This window comes from Temnothorax nylanderi, unplaced genomic scaffold (genome assembly GCF_030848795.1).
Source record: "Temnothorax nylanderi isolate EJ_2023f unplaced genomic scaffold, tnyl_v1.0 TNYL_tig0130_pilon, whole genome shotgun sequence".
Lineage (NCBI taxonomy): Eukaryota > Metazoa > Arthropoda > Insecta > Hymenoptera > Formicidae > Temnothorax > Temnothorax nylanderi.
This window is the reverse complement of record NW_027249192.1, coordinates 297194-316868: the sequence shown is the minus strand read 5'-3', so window position 1 is coordinate 316868 and position 19675 is coordinate 297194. Positions and strand designations below refer to the sequence as shown.

At 37.3% G+C, this 19675-nt stretch overlaps 4 protein-coding genes and 1 pseudogene across 10 annotated transcripts; 3 read left to right on the top strand and 2 right to left on the bottom strand.

Moving 5' to 3' along the window:
* Window positions 1-6041: 6041 nt before the first annotated feature.
* LOC139776852 (uncharacterized) lies at window positions 6042-8377 on the top strand. The gene is made up of 3 exons (XM_071713837.1): window positions 6042-6052; window positions 6265-6577; window positions 6649-8377. Exons 1-3 carry the CDS (start codon window positions 6042-6044, stop codon window positions 7120-7122), a joined length of 798 nt encoding a protein of 265 aa, XP_071569938.1. The 3' UTR covers window positions 7123-8377.
* Window positions 8378-9207: 830 nt separating this feature from the next.
* LOC139776857 (uncharacterized) lies at window positions 9208-12534 on the bottom strand (annotated as a pseudogene).
* A 9-nt stretch (window positions 12535-12543) lies between these two features.
* Window positions 12544-14153, top strand: LOC139776859 (uncharacterized). Of its 6 annotated transcripts, none has more exons than XM_071713843.1 (5): window positions 12544-12560; window positions 13299-13370; window positions 13468-13634; window positions 13708-13886; window positions 14010-14153. In XM_071713843.1, coding segments are annotated over exons 1-5 (564 nt in total). In that variant the 5' UTR covers window positions 12544-12558. The 6 variants fall into 6 exon arrangements, with proteins under 6 accessions (XP_071569944.1, XP_071569948.1, XP_071569949.1 ...); XM_071713847.1 differs by lacking the exon at window positions 12544-12560 and adding an exon at window positions 12752-12945 and having other exon boundaries at window positions 13299-13332; XM_071713848.1 differs by lacking the exon at window positions 12544-12560 and adding an exon at window positions 12752-12945.
* Window positions 14154-14181: 28 nt separating this feature from the next.
* On the top strand, window positions 14182-15637 carry Sptr (Sepiapterin reductase). Of its 2 annotated transcripts, none has more exons than XM_071713842.1 (3): window positions 14182-14416; window positions 14755-14810; window positions 14906-15637. In XM_071713842.1, the coding sequence occupies exons 1-3, from the start codon at window positions 14182-14184 to the stop codon at window positions 15146-15148; spliced, it is 534 nt and encodes a 177-aa protein (XP_071569943.1). In that variant the 3' UTR covers window positions 15149-15637. The 2 variants fall into 2 exon arrangements, with proteins under 2 accessions (XP_071569943.1, XP_071569942.1); XM_071713841.1 differs by having other exon boundaries at window positions 14500-14810.
* LOC139776856 (probable peptidoglycan muropeptide transporter SLC46) lies at window positions 15401-19131 on the bottom strand. The gene is made up of 6 exons (XM_071713839.1): window positions 18478-19131; window positions 18160-18420; window positions 17513-17862; window positions 17086-17362; window positions 16817-16999; window positions 15401-16691 (listed from the first exon to the last, which is right to left on the bottom strand). The coding sequence occupies exons 1-6, from the start codon at window positions 18560-18562 to the stop codon at window positions 16453-16455; spliced, it is 1395 nt and encodes a 464-aa protein (XP_071569940.1). The 5' UTR covers window positions 18563-19131; the 3' UTR covers window positions 15401-16452.
* Window positions 19132-19675: the final 544 nt, after the last annotated feature.

Sequence of the window (19675 nt, the reverse complement as noted above, 5' to 3'; positions counted from 1 at the left end):
TTGTAACATTAAATTATGGCAATTTTTAATATTATTACATGTAATGTTCTGCATTTTCTTCATATAAAATTCTAAAAAATTAGTTGACGTATTTTTAACATATGGAAGATATTTTCTTATAATAATTTCCATTGAACAAAAATATATATTGAAATGTTTCATTGTTAACAAAAAATAGTGTTTTTTCACGGAAGCGTCTTAATTGCACGAATTTAGTACAATTTTGTTTGGGCTTACAATTTTTGGATCCAATTGAATTTAAACACTCTCGGCAAAATAAAGCTTTAAGGGTCCAAATCGGATCTACCAATATTATTCAGCCATTCGTTTCTTCTCTCAACGTCTGTTGGAATGCGAGACATATAATAATGTTTTTTTGAAGAATTATTGCACTTTGATATGCAACAAGAAGGGTCTTCTTTCCCCGCTAATTTTTCCAAGCCCGTTCCCTTGGCAGTGGTTTCGCTAGATATAGTAGATAGGGACAGTGGGAATCTCGTTAATCCATTCATGCGCGTCACTAATTAGATGACGAGGCATTTGGCTACCTTAAGAGAGTCATAGTTACTCCCGCCGTTTACCCGCGCTTGCTTGAATTTCTTCACGTTGACATTCAGAGCACTGGGCAGAAATCGTGTGTACCCTATAAATAACTTTCGTCCTCGTGAATCGTAACATAAGCTGACATAACCTCTCGTGCGCTGAAAGTGAAAAGTGCAGAGTGCACGCACGGTACGCACCTCGAACATTTACCCCCACCACTTATAGACGCCATTATGTGGGGCTCTTGACCAGACTCTGTATTCAGGGACACTAACAAAGACAGATGTCATTTCGTTAGACAAAGACAGATATAGGAAAAACAAACTTAGAAATGTTGACATTATCGACATCGAGGAAGTTCGGCCGTCACCAGGGGGTCCCAAGCTAACGTACACGAACTGGATCCCATGATTCGCTAAAAGCTTTCCCCCGGATTTGTAGATGGCGTTAGGGTAGGCTACTACCACATACATATACATCACATCGATGAGCTCTACACAGATACATCTGGGGCCGTGTTCTGTTCCGCTTACCGGTGTCGGCGTAGCTTTTACACGATTTGAAAAACCTGTGCAACGGCCCTGGATACATCAAAGTATAATTATGACTTTGAATGTGACTTTGAACGTGACTTTGAATATTCGACAAGTACCTGTTTTATATTACAGTATGCATGTTTATTAATTTAATTGCAACGTTAGTTCATAATTTCAGTTAGTTTTTAGTTTATAATGTCTTATATAAGATGCTCATGTATTTAAACATATTATTTATTAAGCACTGATTTTTTTAGGAAGCATGTCACATAAAAAGTGCGAGGTAAAAGGGTGCATCGTTAATTCGGAAAAAAAATTTCGTATTAAATACAATTTAAGTTGTATAGACTGTGAACACAAACATATTCAAAATTATATTTTAAATACATATATCCCAGGATGTATAACGCGTAATATAAAAACAATTAATAATATTTTAAAGGGCTTTAGGATTCCACTAACACAAACGAGTAAATTGCATGATTTAGCATATGCATACTATAATACATATAAGAGTTTTAATAAATAATAATGTATATATTTTTTTTATTTTTATGTTGTTACATAAATATATTGTCTTTAACCCTCGGTTGTCACACGAGGTCAAAAACCCCAATTTTCAAACAGCTGCATGCTGTCGCATTGGCTACCGCGTCGCTTCTTGCCGCGCGGCAAGCGTTTCCGCGTCCTGTGGACAGAAGCCATAAGATCCGGCTACGAGTTTCCCCCCGCTTTTGTAGATGGCGCTAAAACTAGGCGTCCGCGTTTAGTACGGTAGCTTGGAGCCCCTGGCCGTCACTCCAGCATCCCCTTAGGGCCCAGACACACACTTTTTCGTAACAATAACAGTAAAGTTTCGACCAATCGCGTTGCTTGAATCGGGAACGTACGGCCGTACGTTTCCGAATCGAGTAAAGCCGTGATCAGACTACGGATTGGGATTGAGATTGGATTGAAATTTGACCAATTTGAGCAAAGTTCACTAAACTTGAAAAGTTAGTTTTCTTTATTCTGATCACGGTCTTACACACAGGTCTGGAAACTCAGACCGATTTTGGTGGTGGGGGATGGTCGTTTTAGCGAGGAAGAATTTATTTCACGGCGTTGTCAGCATGCATCGCTGTCATCGCAAAGTGTAGATGGTAACCCATGGTAACGTGACAACAATTTTTTAATTGCGCTTAATTCAAGTGCATTTTTGAAAATGACATGTGCTGAAAAAAGTATTTTAATGGATTTATTTAATTGTCTAAGCTTACAAACGAATAAATGGTTTTCTTAAAACGAATAAAAGGATTATTTCTAACGTTTTATTCTTAATGCAAAGTCATTTATTATTTCTTTGAGCTAAGTTGAAAGACTTTCTTCAGCTCCTGAGGACATGGACAGCGACATGGATTGAAAATAACATCTTTCTCCTGTAAATCTTTTTTTATATGACATTTTCTTTCTTTAAATACTGTAACTAATCACAGTAAAAAGGTTGATATCGACCTTAATTATGTGTAATACAACTGCATTGATATTTCTTAGAATAAGAATGTAAATATTGTGACTTGTAAATTAACTATGGATTTTCGAAACGGGTTATTATTTACTTCTTTTATTCATAGTCTTCAACTTTCTAATTAATCTTATAAAACCGAGGCATACATAAGGTAAGAATCAGAATTAATACAAGTCGATCGCTCTCATACCGCGTCATCTTTAAATATTGTAAATTAAGAATAAATTATCAATTTATATATTAATTTGCGCATTCGTATAATAAAAGATTTCCAACGTTTTTTCTTAATACAACGTTATTTATTATTCCTTTCCTCATTTGGAACTTCAATTATTGCCTATCTGACACTCACGATTTTGAATTTACTAATTACTATTTCCGTCCTTGTCCCACCACATAGTACACTGACCGATGGCAGCGACTCTTGCGATCACAAAGCGAGTTATTTTCTTCGTCGCTAAGACGACCATCCCCCACCACTAGAGTTTCCAGACCTGTGTGTAAGACCGTGATTCTGATTGATTAAATTTCAATCCAATCTCAATCCCAATCCGTAATCTGATCACGGCTTAACGCGATTGGTCAAAATCCTACTGTTACGTTCTACGGAAAGTGTGTGTGGCCAGCTTTAAGGGGATCCTATAGTGGAGGCCGAACTTCCTCGACGTCGGTAATGTCAACATTTCTAATCCTGTTTTCTATTACTACGTTTACGCGAGCGTTACTTCTGTAGTAACTTATGATAATTCACCCGTTTACGCGGAGTAAATTATCGTAAGTTACTACAAAATCCCGTTTACGCGAAGGAAAATCCCGTTTACGCGAAGGAATTATCGTAAGTTACTACAGAAGTAACGCTCGCGTAAACGTAGTATATGTTATATATCTATATCTGTCCTTTACTACGTTACGCGAGCGTTACTTCTGTAGTAACTTATGATAATTTACCCGTTTACGCGGAGTAAATTATCGTAAGTTACTACAAAATCCCGTTTACGCGAAGGAATTATCGTAAGTTACTACAGAAGTAACGCTCGCGTAAACGTAGTACTTGTCTAAATCTTACTACGTTTACGCGAGCGTTACTTCTGTAGTAACTTACGATGAATCACTCGTTTACGCGAAGTAAATTATCGTAAGTTACTACAAAATCCCGTTTACGCGAAGAAAAATCCTGTTTACGCGAAGAAATTATCGTAAGTTACTACAGAAGTAAAGCTCGCGTAAACGTAGTATCTGTCTTTGTTCGATTGCTGCGCCATCTCTCGCTACACGCAACACTGCTCTTCCATGTCATCATTGCTAGTGCACGTTTGCAATAATGCTTTTTCACAGATAACCTTTTTGTTTAGAGTCTAAACCTAATTCTGACAACGGTATCGTATTTTTGGATGTAATCCGCTGGGCACGCCACAGTCTTTTTGTAACAATACATTGTAGAATTTTTATATAAAGCGAATGTTTTCGCAAGTTGACGCATTGCTATATGCAGTTCCTAAAATTATTTTTATTCTCGGTATAAAATCACGTGGTGTGCCCTTTATTTCCGAATATGCTTCAACTTTGGAGAAGGATTTTCAAATCCGTAAAGCCAAAAAAAAGATATCTGTGCAAAACAAATGTCGGTATTACAGACGACTTTAGGATCCTCTTAAGATGTAGTCAATATAGTGCTGTCTGTTAAGTATTCGGATATACGTATTTTCTAAAAAAAACGTTATATTTCAAAAATGTTTTCATGCTATCTTGGAGCAACAAAAAAACAACAAATTCTGGTGTATTTGTTTTTTGGATTTGAGCACTCTATATAGGTTTTTTATTATAGGGGGGGGGGGGCTAGCTTGACGACAAGCTGGCCCCCCCATTTCGATCCCCATTTCCTGCTAAACGGCTTGAGCAACAAAATCCGGACTAGAGCAACAAATTAGCACATAAATAGCACTAAATTTTTTAATAGGTGCAGATTTTTTTGCGATGGTAGGAGGGCTAACTTGATAGAGGTATACTTACGTTTACGCGAGCTTTACTTCTGTAGTAACTTACGATAATTCCTTCGCGTAAACAGGATTTTTCTTCGCGTAAACGGGATTTTGTAGTAACTTACGATAATTTACTTCGCGTAAACGAGTGATTTATCATAAGTTACTACAGAAGTAACGCTCGCGTAAACGTAGTAGTAGTCTGTTTCTTATTGCTGCACTGCCGAACTAGTGCACAGTAGTGCAGTAAGTTATAGCGAATTCGGGCGCTTGCACTAGTGCACACTGAGTGCGCACTAAGGCTTGTTCTTAATCAATTATTATATTTACAGATCATCTTAAATACTTCTTATGCTGGGTCTACAATGTGAGTCGCAAAGTCGTGAGTCGCATGAATTGACCAATCACAGTGGGATTTGAGGAGAATAATCGACTGTGATTGGTCATTTCTTGCGACTCACGACTTTGCGACTCGCATTGTAGACCCAGCATTAGTCTATAAAATGATATGTACAGCATCCATATAGATATTACAGATTGTTTTATTGGCTAAAAAGTCTTTAAATGTGTATTTAAGCGACTTTAAATATAAGAATAGATTATAAACAAGCCTTAGTGCGCACTCAGTGTGCACTAGTGCAAGCGTCCGAATTCGCTATTAAGGGCCGATATCACAGTCTCCGATTAACGTGATTCTCCGATTAAACTCACTCTTCGTCTCTTTCTAGGGGGACAGTTAGAAAGAGATGGAGAGTGAGTTTAATCAGAGAATCACGTTAATCGGAGACTGTGATATCGGCCCTAAGGTGCGATTTCACGATGACGCTCGACGCTGGATTCGAGCGTCAAATCTGGTCACGTGATTAGATTCAGCCAATCCAGTGGTTAGGTTATATTTCGCGTCCCTCTGAATCTATCACGTGACCAGATTTGACGCTCGAATCCAGCGTCGAGCGTCATCGTGAAATCGCACCTTTAGAGTGAAACGAAATATACTTGTCCTACTCTAACTTATTGCACTATTTCAGGGGGTCAATCATGAATCTTTTCCCCTAGCTAGGGTGGAAACGTGAAAAATGAAAAATCTCTCTTTCTATTGATGTTAAATAGACAGAGATATACTACGTTTACGCGAGCGTTACTTCTGTAGTAACTTACGATATATCACTCGTTTACGCGGAGTAAATTATCGCAAGTTACTACAAAATCCCGTTTACGCGAAGGAAAATCCCGTTTACGCGAAGGAATTATCGTAAGTTACTACAAAAGTAACGCTCGCGTAAACGTAGTAATAGTCATATAAAATTTTTCACTTTCCACGTTCCACATTAATACATGATTGACCCCCAGCAGTATAGCAATAAAAAACAGACCTATTAAGGTCTTTCTACATAGAGGTTTTAGTGCAGTGGCAGTAGGGTACTGGTTGTAAGCCGCAAGCCGTAGCGCAATTTCTTGCGGCCAGGCTCGTCTACAATGGCTTCGTAGTTCGTAGTAGGTCGTACGGCGTAGCAGATTAACCAATCAGAAAAGCCATATTGTCCTCGGAAAAGAGGTAGGAGCCAATCAAACCAAGAAGAAGAAGACCAATCAGAAATGAGAATTGAGAACGGCGGTTGAATTTGAAAGGCGCTGCTTTCGATCGTCATCTGCACGTGCTGTGATTGTGTTCTGTGGTTACTTCTGTATCATTGGTAAGTTTGCTGAGAATACTCGGCGATCTCTTGACGGCGATCTGTGACGGCGATCGTTCGATCTCATTGGCGTTCTCTGTGCAGGCTTTCTCGGAGACCTGGAAGCGCGACTTGATGTTCGGGCTTGAGAGTTCCTCGAGTCCCAAATCGGGTTTGTCGGAAGCGGGCTGGTCGGATTCCTCGACCGGTTTCATTGTCTACATTGAGCTGCTTGCTGCACTGCACGCATCGGAAGCAATTCTTGTGCCAGACCAGACCCTCGGCTATCGTCTCTATCTGCTTTCGCTGTTATCGTCATCAGTTATTTCTGTATCATTGGTAAGTTTGCTGAGAATACTCGGCGATCTCTTGACGGCGATCGTTCGATCTCATTGGCGTTCTCTGTGCAGGCTTTCTCGGAGACCTGGAAGCGCGACTTGACGTTCGGGCTTGAGAGTTCCTCGAGTCCCAAATCGGGTTTGTCGGAAGCGAGCTGGTCGGACTCCTCGACCGGTTTCGGTTGGATCAACATCATGTCGGATGAAGAAGCTGACGGCGTCACCGATATTGAAGATGTCGAGAACGATGACGATCTGTTGTGGTTGGATCGGCGCGAATTGATTCTGGTAGTAAAAAGTAACCGGGCATTCATGCGAGGCATGAAGAGAGATGATGATTTGCTCAGTCAGTCAATTATGGAGCAAACGAAGCAGCTATCTTCTCTAGTGGCAGCTAATTTAACTCATTCTAGTAATTCAGTTCTTGGCGCACTCTCGATTGACAAGGTCATCGCACAAGGTGTGCCTGTTGAAAGGCACCTGGAGTGCATAACGGAATTACTGTCCATTATCAATCAAAAGTATATTAAGGGTCGACAGGAGTAATTCCATTATGCACTCCAACAGTGGATATCTCTGTATTCTGATGTTATGAAAGATTTTCATATAAGATTGAAACTTATGTAACTAACTCCGATATAGATATTCACACGCCATATTGCTGTAGTGTATGACTTTGTTAAATGCAATATCTCGAAATTGCCCAATTATATTGGTTTACTTAAGAGTAACATAAGTCTTATTGCCAACACACTGTTAATAGTAATCAAATTTGTATCGTAGGTATGCTGGACTCTGTACTCTATATTGCTCATTGAATAAAACTGGCAAATATTACTGCTTGAAATTTATCAAGTTTGTAATGTTTATCTAAAACCAATGTACATATATAAAAAAAAATTAGCTTTTTGTTTCCATGAATTTTGTTCAATGAGTAATTTTGGTAATATAATTTGACGTATGCGTATGTTAAAACTCTACCAAGTCTTGCCAAGCGATTGTTAATATACTTTGTAGTCGAACTACAACGTATACCTTGATAAAGTAATGAATTTATTTTTATACTTGCATAGAATTCTAATTTTTAAACATGCAATTTATTAACGAATTATAACATTGGACTTGCAAAGTTTTATCGACAGATAATAATTATTACAGTTTATTAAATATGACATACATTATCGTTTTGAAAAAAATATATAGCATATTATGTTAAAAGATACTTTCCCTAACATAATAAAAATTAGAACCGTACTTGGTGGTGGTTTTAATAACACTATAATTTATTTATGTATCGTTATTTTGAATTATTTACTACTTGAAGACGTACGTAAAAAACAAGTTCACATTTATACCTCAAAATATAATTGCTGCTTTGTAACATGATACGTTCAAAATTTAAAGTGCATTATTTTTTGTAATTGTATCTTTTTGTATCTCTATTAACTGATATAAATACTACAGGCAGCTTTACAAATATTCTTGATGAATGTTGTTTTATTAGTTGAAATGCAGTACAAGAAGAAATAATTAGTTTTGTATTATTAATATATAACCGTATTCGTCATCTTATTGTATTTTATACAGAATAAATGTATGTAGGATAATAGAATTAAGCGAAAATGTATGGTTATGGAGGTGCCATTAAAATTTAATTAAATTTAATTTAATTAACGTATCTATAGACGATTATAGATGGTTCGGAGAGGACCAATGTAGTCATAAGAAATATATATAAGAAATGCGATACCTCTAACGTTTCACTTAATTTCACGTAAATAAATCAAACTACTAATCTTGATTTTTATTTTCACGTCTTTTATGTGGATTGAGAGATTCAGGCGCATTTAATTTAAATTTGTGCTTTTCATATAATTCAAAGCATACGTATTTAGTTTAACAAATAAGATAACTAAATGACCTACTATTAAATATAAAACATTTAAAATATTACATATGATTTTAAAAAGTCATAATTGGAAAAATTTAAACAGATGGATATCTTGTAATTATTCGAACAATAATTTTAAATAATTAAAAATAACAAATGTAATACTAAAACTAAATTTTTATGAAAAAAGTTATCGCAAAGTATTATCTAAAAACAAGAACGTGTGTCGTATACGCAGAAAAAAGTATATTCTTGATTTCGAAAATATCTTTAGTTTCTGAAAAGCATATGAATAAAGTCATTTATATAGGTCAACCAAGAAATAAATGTTGAAATAAAAAGTTGAAATTCTTACAAGATTATAGATTGTTTCGTATATAAGCAAGAGCACTGTAATTTTCTTATAAGAATTTCAGCATTTTTTTTTGGTTGAACTGTATATGACTATTCAAGCAAGTTTTCATCGTTTAACGCAATATAATCACATTTCAAGATTTCCATGTTGAAACTAAAGATAATTTCAAATCAAGAATACTATTTTTTTCTGTGTAGGCATAAAATAAACATTGCATTCGGGGATGAGATTAGCAACAAGATGTTTAACATATGAAGGGTACAGGGGAAAACCGACCCAAGTCCTTTTTTGTCGAAATCATGTTATCTTGTGGCAAGAACTTTCATAATTCTTATCCGTTTAAAGAACGAACGGTTACAATCATTGAAAATAAGGCTGACACATGTGCTGGGAAAAACGATTATAATCCACTCGCTTATGAGGAAGAACGAAGAACCATAATATTCAACATACATTGTAATCACTAATTGTAAGTAAGCACACATGCTGATATTCACTATCACAGTATTATCTTTTCGATAACTCCTCAAGATATCTGAGACCTTGAAACTTAAAATTGCGTTTTTCTCAAATTACTCCGGATGGACATCGATGTGCATCGAAAACATATAGAAACGCGCCGCCGCTGATAAAAATCGCAATATCGCTCTTTTTCCAAGGAGAGTGTGCGTACAGGATTTCGCTTCTGCAATTTCGCCTGTCTTCCCACCGGGAAGCTAAAGCTCGATCGTGGTGGTAAAGTCAATTAGTACCCATTAATCCTGGATACCAATCAATCCTGGACGATCCAAGGAGATCCTGAGAAATACTCTAAACGATACTTTACATTCAATTTCACGATTTCGGTATATTGATATTCGATAAAATTACAAGTTCCGTCCATGCGTTTTTCCTAGAAAAAGAAAATATGTACAATCGCCATCGGTATTAATCGACGTTGCTATCGGTCCTAACGCTTATAAATGTTAACAAATCTCTCGCTTTCTCATTTATTCATCCTCTCTCTCGCTCGCTATCTTACTGTGCCACTTTTATACAGTATTATGTACAAAAGAATATACTACAGATTTATTCGACAAACCAAAGGGATATCTCACGATTCGTGAGATGCAACGGCTGACGACTGGACCGGAAGTCGTCTCTTCGGCTCTCCCGATCGTGCCGTCCCACCGCCCTGACGTGGTGCTTCGCGTGTGTCTATCGTATATATTTCGCGATGTCACTCTTCTTCATTTAGTATAAAAAGTCTCATCCGGTGACACGTTAATAGGTATACGTAAGCCAATCCGAAAGTTTGTTACACGCTCGACCTATACCCTTAGACTCGACATGCGCACTTTTAATGAGGAATCCTTAACGATTAATCCTTACACGCGTATTAATATGTGATGCTGATATGTGATGTAACTGAGATCAGTGGAACGCATGGAAGATAACATTGAGCCAACATTGTATGTATGATCCTTTGCATTTGACACTTTGCTGAGTCCAGACCGACCTGAAATGAGAAAATTGCATTATTAATAATTTAATTGTACTAAATATTATACAAACCTTTTCAATTATTATAAGCCAGAGATAAAATGTGTGTGAATATAGTTTCATATATCATCTTACATAAAACTCAACGTTGTAGATCATTTGGTCATTGTTGATTACTCCGGAGGGTTGATGACATCTCCCCTGAAAGCACGGTCATATTGCCAAGGTGCCTGTTCCTCTCCAATAGGAGACAGAAAGTATTCTCGTAGATAATTTCTCATCCCGTTAGCAGTATCTCCAGCTCGATTAGCCCCGACTCGGCCAAGCCTGGCAAAGTGTTGAGAACAGTAGTTCCTCCATTCCCCGTACGTGATGGTCCCATCCTCTGTTTCCGCATCAATCATGTTTATGGGGCAGTACTGTCTATCATTCCAATTTCTTCCTTCTTCACCCATCATAATGAAATTATGAAGACAGGGAAGGGCCTTGAAGATATTATCACAGTTGGTAGGCGACATGGCGAGTGGTCTATGTAGGATCTTCCATCGTGCAGTCAAAATTCCGAAAGTGTTCTCAATTACCCGCCGTGCTCGAGACAAACGGTAATTGAAAATTCTCTTTTCATCGGTCAGTGTTCTCCTTGGGTACGGTCGCATCATATACTCTGTGAGCGGGAACGCTTCATCCCCCACAAACACATAAAGGAAAGGTCTCCTTTTTCCTGGAATTGGGCTGGGATCAGGCAGACACATTTCCGGATGCTAAATCTTTAGCAAAATCAGTGTTGGCCCATACGCCGCCATCACTTATGGAACCTAAAAAAAAGAAAACAACTAAAACTTTCCACTTGGCGATTATCATTCTATAGCTACAGAAAATGCAATGAAGAATAACACTTACCAAACTGTCCGACATCCACCCATGTAAACTTGTACTGTGCATCACACGTTGCCATCATAACCATACTGAAGAACTGTTTATAATTAAAGTAATTCGATCCTGAGTTTCCAGGTGCTTGAATCCTCATATGTCTACCATCAATGGCCCCTAGGCAGTTGGGAAACTGCCAGGATGTCATGAAACCATCACTGATTGTCTTCCAGTCTTCCTTGCTGGGAACTTTCAAAACAAGAGGCTGAAGTACGTTCCAAATCTCTCTGCAAGTTTCGTGTATGACTTTGTACACCGTGGATGTCCCAATCCTAAATTCAGCATGTTTCAGTTTGGCTGTATCTCCTTGAGCCAAGTACCTGCAAAGTTGATCACAGATGACATTAAAATAGACTGAACAGAAACAAGCAAGGCTAAAAAAACTATATAAGAAACTCACAGCAATGTGACGGCAACACGAAGGTCTGTTGGTAGTGGTGTGCGATTACTTCGCTTTATAAGACGAGGGTGAAGGAGGTCAACCAAAAGACGAAACTGATCAGGCGACATTCGGAACAACCCAAAAAATTCTTCGTGATCAGTTTCAATAAGTTCCCTGACGAGGTTAGAGTAGAAACCTTGGGCGTCTCTCACTCGATTTACCGGTCGAACCCACCACCGGCGACGAGTCACTCTCCTTCTTCTCCTCAGCAAGACGTATTGCAGCAGTATCAAATTGTTCCAATTCAAAAGATACAGAAGCCGCAGATCGGTATTTCTCAAAATATCCATTTTTCTGTTCCGATTATTATTTTGAATTAGAAACCTTTATAAGATGCTACGTTTTAACATATATATATGTATATATGAATATTTACTTGATAGCACGACGATCCAACACGTGTCAACACTTCTCCGTTTTCTTCTTCTTCTGATGGCCGTCGAGCGCTGCTCAAATATAGGCCAGGGCGAACCACTCGTCGTATAGTAATAAAATCCCCAGGATAGAGGGCCTCAAAAGGCGCCAGTTCAGTCATTAACTTCGTCGATACAAGATGCCGAGCAAAAACACTTCCCGTGACTTGCACATGCATGTCCCGCCATTGACGACGTAGAACGTACGTCGTAAGAAATGGACTTGGTTCATTTCGCCTACTGCCACTGTTACGACCTACTACACTGGAAAACGCTTTCTTCATCTTCTATAGTCTATGCCTGAAACGTACTGCTACTGCGTTAATGCCAACTTAAAACTGTTTAAATCCTCTATGTGGAATATGTGCGGTTGTAGCACTTCGCTTACTACCACTGTTACGACCTGCTATACCGAAAAGCGCTTCCCTGAGACGTACTGCTACTGCGTTAATACCAGCTTACAACCTCTATGTAGAACAACCTTTATAGACTCCGTTTACACGGCACCGTTAATCGGGTTTTATAACATCGGTAGTTCTTAGGCCGGTCAATCACAGCTATTCCATTCTTCTGAAGAATGATTACGATTGGTCTTCCTGACAACTACCGATGTTATAAAACCCGATTAACGGTGTCATGTAAACACAGTCATAGATTTTCAGTACCTTACAGTCAATATCGGAACACAGCCGTCATATACTACGTTTACGCGAGCGTTACTTCTGTAGTAACTTACGATAATTCCTTCGCGTAAACGGGATGTTGTAGTAACTTACGATAATTTACTCCGCGTAAACGAGTGAATTATCGTAAGTTACTACAGAAGTAACGATCGCGTAAACGTAGTAATAGAAAAGTATGTGCACTTTATTGCACTATAGTGCAGACTTTAGTGCAGATATTAAAGCGAAATATTGACTATTAATTAATTTTTATTAGAATAGAGTTGTTTTCCAAATAATAAAAATTATATCGACACTTTATCCAAATGATTCCGGAGCGATTGGATTAAAAACAAATTTGTTTAGACACTTTCTGCTAACTATACGCTTAATTGATTTTAATTAATTGTGATTATTGTATGGTTTTCCAAACTCTAAAAAGTTTTTTCCAAATATCTCCAAATGATTTCCAAACGATTGGATAAGATAATTTTCAATAATTTTTAATTTGTTTGCCAACTATACGTCGGGGATGCTATCCGAAAAGGAAATATTGGAGCCATAAACTAGAAGAAGAAGGAGTGGGTATACTTTACTCGATACGACGTAATCTCTTCGCGTATGTGTGATTAGCAGGGGAAAAAAGTGAAAGTATGCATGACGTGGTGAAATTATAAAAAATAAGGTCGTAGATAACAACTTGAAGCTTGATTTAGAATGAAAACGAACGTCAGCGATCCTTGGCGCGGAACGCTTGCGGAAACGACGGTCGACAACGACGACTCGCCTAATGATCGTTTTGAAGATTCTTTCTTGGACGCGAAAGTCAGTCACCGTACTCACCGTCGGCTGTCCGATTCGGAGCAGTATCTACAAAAGCTATGTAAGATGCCAGCTGTGTAAGATGATTCACTTTCGGTATTTTATCACGGTTTCTAATTCTTTTCCAATGACAGACTCTAGGTTGAAAGTGCTTCAGGGAGGTACCACAAAAAAGGACCTTGTAACGTCGCTATCAGTGGCAAAGGAGGATTGCATCGCACGTTTAATCACCTCTGGGAACAATCCCCAGTCTGAGGAAGAAGCGGAGTTGGCGTCAAATCCTCTGATACGGCACATAGCCCCTCATCTGCAGGTGAGTATCTGGATAATAATAAACTACCTCATTACATTTGTTTGCAACTTGAATCTTTCAAAATAAGCAATAAAATCATTTTGCGAAGAAAATCTCATTTGTAAACTCATTTGACTTGTTTAGGCCTTGACGGCCAGTGAAGTAGTTCATCTCCTAAAGGCAGACGTACTTCAAGCAACCATACAGGCTGAGCGAGAAGGAGATATTACAGAGGAATTGCAAACGAGCCAGCCGTCAACAGAGCTCAAAGCAGAGCATAATAATTAGTTTTCGTAAAGTTGCAACGTAATACGCCATGTCAGTTGAAGCATTGTCGGGTAAAGTTTTTCTACTGGTAACTGGTGCGAGTCGTGGTATCGGTAGGCAAATAGCAATAACATTTGGCTCGCTACTGGAGGAAGGCTCACGTGTGCTTTTATTAGCGAGGAATAAGGATGCATTGCGAAAAGTTGCAAGTAATATACCTTCCAAAGTTGAAGTTTACACCGCTAGTACGGACTTAAGTAAATCAACTGATGTTGAGTTTCAAGGTAAATCGAAGTTCTTACAAGCTTGAGCATATTAATCATTTTTCATGCAATCGCTTTTCACGAAAAAATTTATAATATCCTAGAATTCTTATCGGAAGCTTTGAAAGAAACTACTTCCGACGCATTTGACCGAGTAGTCCTGGTACATAATGTAGGCTCTTTGGGCGATCTCTCTAAATCTGTAAACGATATGATGGATGTGAACAGCTGGAGAGAACTTTATGGTCTAAACATGTTCATACCTGCCATATTAAATGGGGTGGTCATGCATACATTTGATAATAAAACTATTAAGAAGACGGTTATCAATATTACATCTTTATACGCTATTCAAGCAGGCATTGGCAGTGGTCAATATTCCTCAGTGAAAGCAGCAAGAGAAATGTACTTTAAGGTGTGTATGTGTGCGTGTATGTGTGTTTTAATATACCACGTAATCACGAATATATATTTTTCCAATTATTAATATGCTTTTTTTTCTTCGTACAGGTTTTTGCTTTAGAAAATCCTGATGCTAATGTGTTAAGTTACTCACCGGGACCTGTCGACACGGATATGTTCACAACGGTATGCGAAACTATCGCCGATCCCGAAGCTAAAAAGATGTATATTGAGATGCGACAAAAGAAAACCGTGTTGACTACAGAACAGACTGTTAATCGTCTTGTGCAAATCTTGAAAGAACGTAAATACAATGCAGCCGATCATGTCGATTATTACGATAACTTGTGAAGCAAAAATAATTATGTTTATAGAGAGAAAGTAAAGCATAAAATTCGCCTCAGCGAATAAATTTATTCTTTTATATTGAAAATAATTTTGCTCTATATAATTTTGCTCCTTAAAGATGTGACGTATAATAATCTACGAAATAATATAAACATAGATAATTTTTCTCTCTATAAATGATTTTATAATTAATTTATAATTTTTCTTTAAAATTCTCCCTTGAATGGATAAGTTGGTAATATTAAAATAACAATATTTATAAAGGAATTGTACAATTTTATTTTTTTTAATCACATGAAATTATTTTTCTTTTACCTATACAGAGTGATTTATAAGTATATGTAAATACTTTGTGGATTTGTGGATGTAATGTAGAGGTAAAAATAAGACTAAAATGTTCTATACAACTGTTTCTGAAACTCCTTAATTTCAGAGTTATGATGTAATACATAATGTAATACCTTGCTAAGCATAAACAACATGAAGGCAGTACTTACGAGCCTTAGGGCGTGTCATGTTCTTCAACATAGTAGATGTTTGTTATTCCTACACCTCACTACAGTTGATTACACCACATCCTACACCACGTCTCTTTAAGTTTTAATCCTGTTCGAAATGAGTTGGAACAGATTCTGTGTCATTCAGAGATCACTAAGGCGGCTAAGCAAGTCTCTGTCTTAGAGTTCAGGGAAATCACTTTAAAAAACGTATTATGAAAACTGTACTAATCTGTGAACTCTGGAAGAAATAACTTTTAGTTTGTGTTGAGTTTGTTATCCGTTCTTTGATACATAGCTCTGAAATAAAGCAATTTCAGAAAAAGTTGTATAGAACATTTTAGTCTTATTTTTATCTCTACATTACACTTACAAAGTATTTACATATACTTATGAATCACCCTATATATATATATATATATATATATATATATTATATAAGGTATATGAACATTTTTTATCTCGTACTATAAATATAATTTAACAATATTTTTTCCTAATCATAAAAATAGATTATATATTATGTAAGCATTACATTATATATAAAAATATAAAGCTATTAATTGAAGATTATTCGTAATAATAATAATTGAAACATTTTAAGGACTGTGACTTTTTTTATTCACAGCATGTACTATATATCATAAAAAATTTTATATTATAAAATCTACAAATATATATAAAGAATACACGCTTTATATGTTACTTAAAAAAAAAAAAAAACGCGTATAAGGATAGATTTTCGTATTTGGTTTATCACTTGGTTTATCTTGTGAATATATTTTGTACTTGTTTTTCCTCAATAAGATATTAATGAATTGAGTCATTATCTTCCACCAATGGAGTAAAAGGCACTGTAATACTTTTTACCATTTGTATCTGCATATATATCAGTATTACAATAGTTATGACATAGAATACTGCTGATAAGAACCACACTGGTAGAGGATATAAAGGTGGCATGTAGTGGGAGTAGAGAAAAGTATACAGAGAAGCTGCCGCAAATGGTAACAGTGTCTCTAGAGACATAGCTAAAGAGAAAACCTTCCCTGTTGAAATAAGTACACTTTAAAATACACATTTAAGAGATTTAAGATTATTTCATTTCTGGCACGATTCTAAATTTTCATTTTTCTTTTACAATTATTTATTAAAATCAAAAGACGAGGTTTACCTGTGTCTTGCGTAGGCACCACCTTGGATAATATAGCACGTATCATCGGTCGGGATATGTTACCAAACATTCCTAGAACCATTGATAAATACATATGCCAAGACTGCCATGTAAAGGCACGTACCAAGGCACTACCAAACGACGATGTAACAGATACTATGGCAACTACAGCCTCTGGAAATCCTAAATCATACAAGTATCTCGTAAGTTCTCGAGAAATTATTGCAACAAATAACGAAGTATATTTTTCGATATCACCAAAACAATACCTGCGTATTTCCGCATTAATCTAATACCGGATATCATGCCGAGTACTCCCACCACAACATCCATAGCTATATAAGTGGAGTACTTTTCTACGGTCCAACCAAGCCGCGCGCTTGCAAACAGATATCCAATAGCGAGATTACCTTCAAAAACAATCAAGAGAAACGTAAGACAAGCTATGCAGCTCCAGACTAACGACCTATTGAATCCATCTCTCTTCTTGACACACGTATTAATAAGATCCTTTACTAACGTACAGTCAAATACCTTGCGGATACCCTGTAAAGACAGATAAAAGCAACGATTACTCGTAATTCATTTGAAACGATGTTCATTATTTCATCTTATTGTTAGTCTCTAAGCTACATTGTACGTCTAACTAAGCTACTTCTGCAAAAAATGACTTTATGAATTCTTTGAAACACCTACAGAAGTTTGACTCTGTACAGTTTCTGGAACAAAAAATAATATGTACAACGTTGCCAGAGTGCAGAGCACAGTCGCAACACTGAATACAGCGGTGTAGCCGTACGCATCCAATATCACTGGACCAGAAAGCAGTCCGATTAGGACACCGAGAGAGACCAATGCATCTAACCAGGCTAAATGCCATGCCCGCTCGTTATCGTCCGTCATATCAGTGATGTAACACATTGACGCTAACATCAATACGCTTATGCCACCCAAGAGAGCAGTAGGAATATCGGCTATCAGGAAATACCAAGGTACAACGTCCCAATTAGCCATTACAGAGAGCAGAAGATAATTCAAAGATGTACCTAAAGAAATGTACATTAAATAAATATCGACTCTTTCTCTTTCTCTCTCTCTCTGCCGAACGTAATAAATTACGAAAACTTTATGAAAGCAGCTACACTGCGTTTCCTAAAAATCATCACGAATTGATCGTAATAATACGCGATTTGTAAAATTTCTTATCTACATTATATTCTCTGTTAATATTGTCTATCTCTATAGTAACAATCAATTATTGTAATTCAATATATAATATTTCCAGAAGCAATGAAGCTTCTTCTACAGCTCTACAATAATACTCGTCATAAAAATGTGATTACTTATATATCCTAAAAGCAGAACAGGTTTCCTTCCGTACTTATCACTCCATGGTCCTAGAAATAACGACAGGATTGACGGAGAAATACTGTCCATGAAGGATTTACCCATCACAATTAAACTTGCGTATGGTTGAACCATGGAATTGATTCTGAGTGCCTCCTGGCTGCTGCTATTGTTATGGAGTATCAGGCACTCCGTTTTGTTTAGTTTCAACGTTGTGGTGCACGTACGATACACTATCAGATCTGTCAAGATAGTACCTGCAAAAAAATGCACGCATATAGCCGTTGTACTAAGACAAGAGATTTATTTATTACCTGACATTGACAAGGTGAGCAGTAGCAGTACTATAGGCGGCTGCACGAGTAAATAACGTCTCCATTCTGGGATAGTTCGGTCCATTATCTTCGGTAATATTCATCAAAAACCGAACACTCTCTATGCGGTAACGCGGTAACGAATGCTTGATAATACGGTCCGCAAGAGCATTCATTGACACTTGAAAGTCGCTTTGTTTAATGACAATAATTAGGAACTGTAGATAAGCAACTGCGATATGCTCACTAATGTCTTTTGTATGAGTATCCTCGAGTATCATTCCTTTGTTGGAAAATTGCTCGTATACATACACATACGTAACTCACGTGTGCGGCTGTGTGAGTGAATGTATGTCAGAATATTTTCTCGTTCCCCTGACGTAATCACGTTGGCCGCGAAATATAATTGCGATTGAACGACGATACGTTTTCGAATTTGCACACGAGTGACACACGAAGCATGATTCGCGCTGCAATTTTCTCAAATTTGCGGTAAACAATGGCGCAACATTTTTTTTTTCGTGGAACATGAGAAAGAAAGTTAACGCGTTTGACAGATCCAGTCAATCAGCTGATTCGTGAGTTGACAATACTTCAGCGAAGACCCGAACCAATTTTGGCTGAACACAACACATAATACATAACTGCAATATAGCATCAGGACATCAGCGTGCAGCATCGAAGATTCCTGCATTACCAACATCAGCTTACAGCAACCTAAAAGATTCTTGCATTTCCAACATAGGACGTTTTCCAACAAAAAGGACACAGATGACACAGTATATGGAAGCACATAAAATTGCAGGAGCCATGAGCAGAATGCAGAAGCCATTATGCGCTTGCGCTATTGATATCTGCAGTCTGCCCATGGCTTCTGAATTTTCAATCTACAAAAAAATACAGAATGCATAGTTTATGTAGATTGGAAATTCAGAATCAACGCCTTCAATTATTATATACCTATATGTAATAAAACTCAATAACAAAAACAATTTAAAAAATTTATCAACAGAGCATTTTAAGTTAACATTTCAAGCTCAGCCGCAGTGAGCAGCATGTGGACAGTGACTTCACTGCTCGGCGCTCGGCTGCAGCGAGCAGTATAATGCCCGTTCTAGACTGAAGGATGATCCTACTCGCGGCTCATCCTAGTGAGTAGTGTAGACGGGTAAAAATCATGGATAATCAATGAATCTTA

Bases quoted from the DNA above. Each gene is read 5' to 3' on its own strand.
- LOC139776852 (XM_071713837.1), top strand. The intron at 6,578-6,648 runs GTAAGTTTGCTG...TTCTCTGTGCAG, and splicing joins CAGTTATTTCTGTATCATTG to GCTTTCTCGGAGACCTGGAA.
- LOC139776859 (XM_071713843.1), top strand. The intron at 13,371-13,467 runs GTATGTGTGATT...AGCTTGATTTAG, and splicing joins ATACGACGTAATCTCTTCGC to AATGAAAACGAACGTCAGCG. The intron at 13,635-13,707 runs GTAAGATGCCAG...TTCCAATGACAG, and splicing joins GCAGTATCTACAAAAGCTAT to ACTCTAGGTTGAAAGTGCTT.
- Sptr (XM_071713841.1), top strand. From the start codon at position 14,182: ATGTCAGTTGAAGCATTGTCGGGTAAAGTTTTTCTACTGGTAACTGGT. The intron at 14,417-14,499 runs GTAAATCGAAGT...ATAATATCCTAG, and splicing joins AACTGATGTTGAGTTTCAAG to AATTCTTATCGGAAGCTTTG. The intron at 14,811-14,905 runs GTGTGTATGTGT...TTCTTCGTACAG, and splicing joins CAAGAGAAATGTACTTTAAG to GTTTTTGCTTTAGAAAATCC.
- LOC139776856 (XM_071713839.1), bottom strand. From the start codon at position 18,562: ATGGACCGAACTATCCCAGAATGGAGACGTTATTTACTCGTGCAGCCG. The intron at 17,863-18,159 runs GTAATCACATTT...ACATTTCTTTAG, and splicing joins TCTGCTTTTAGGATATATAA to GTACATCTTTGAATTATCTT. The intron at 16,692-16,816 runs GTAAACCTCGTC...TTATTTCAACAG, and splicing joins GGTGCCTACGCAAGACACAG to GGAAGGTTTTCTCTTTAGCT.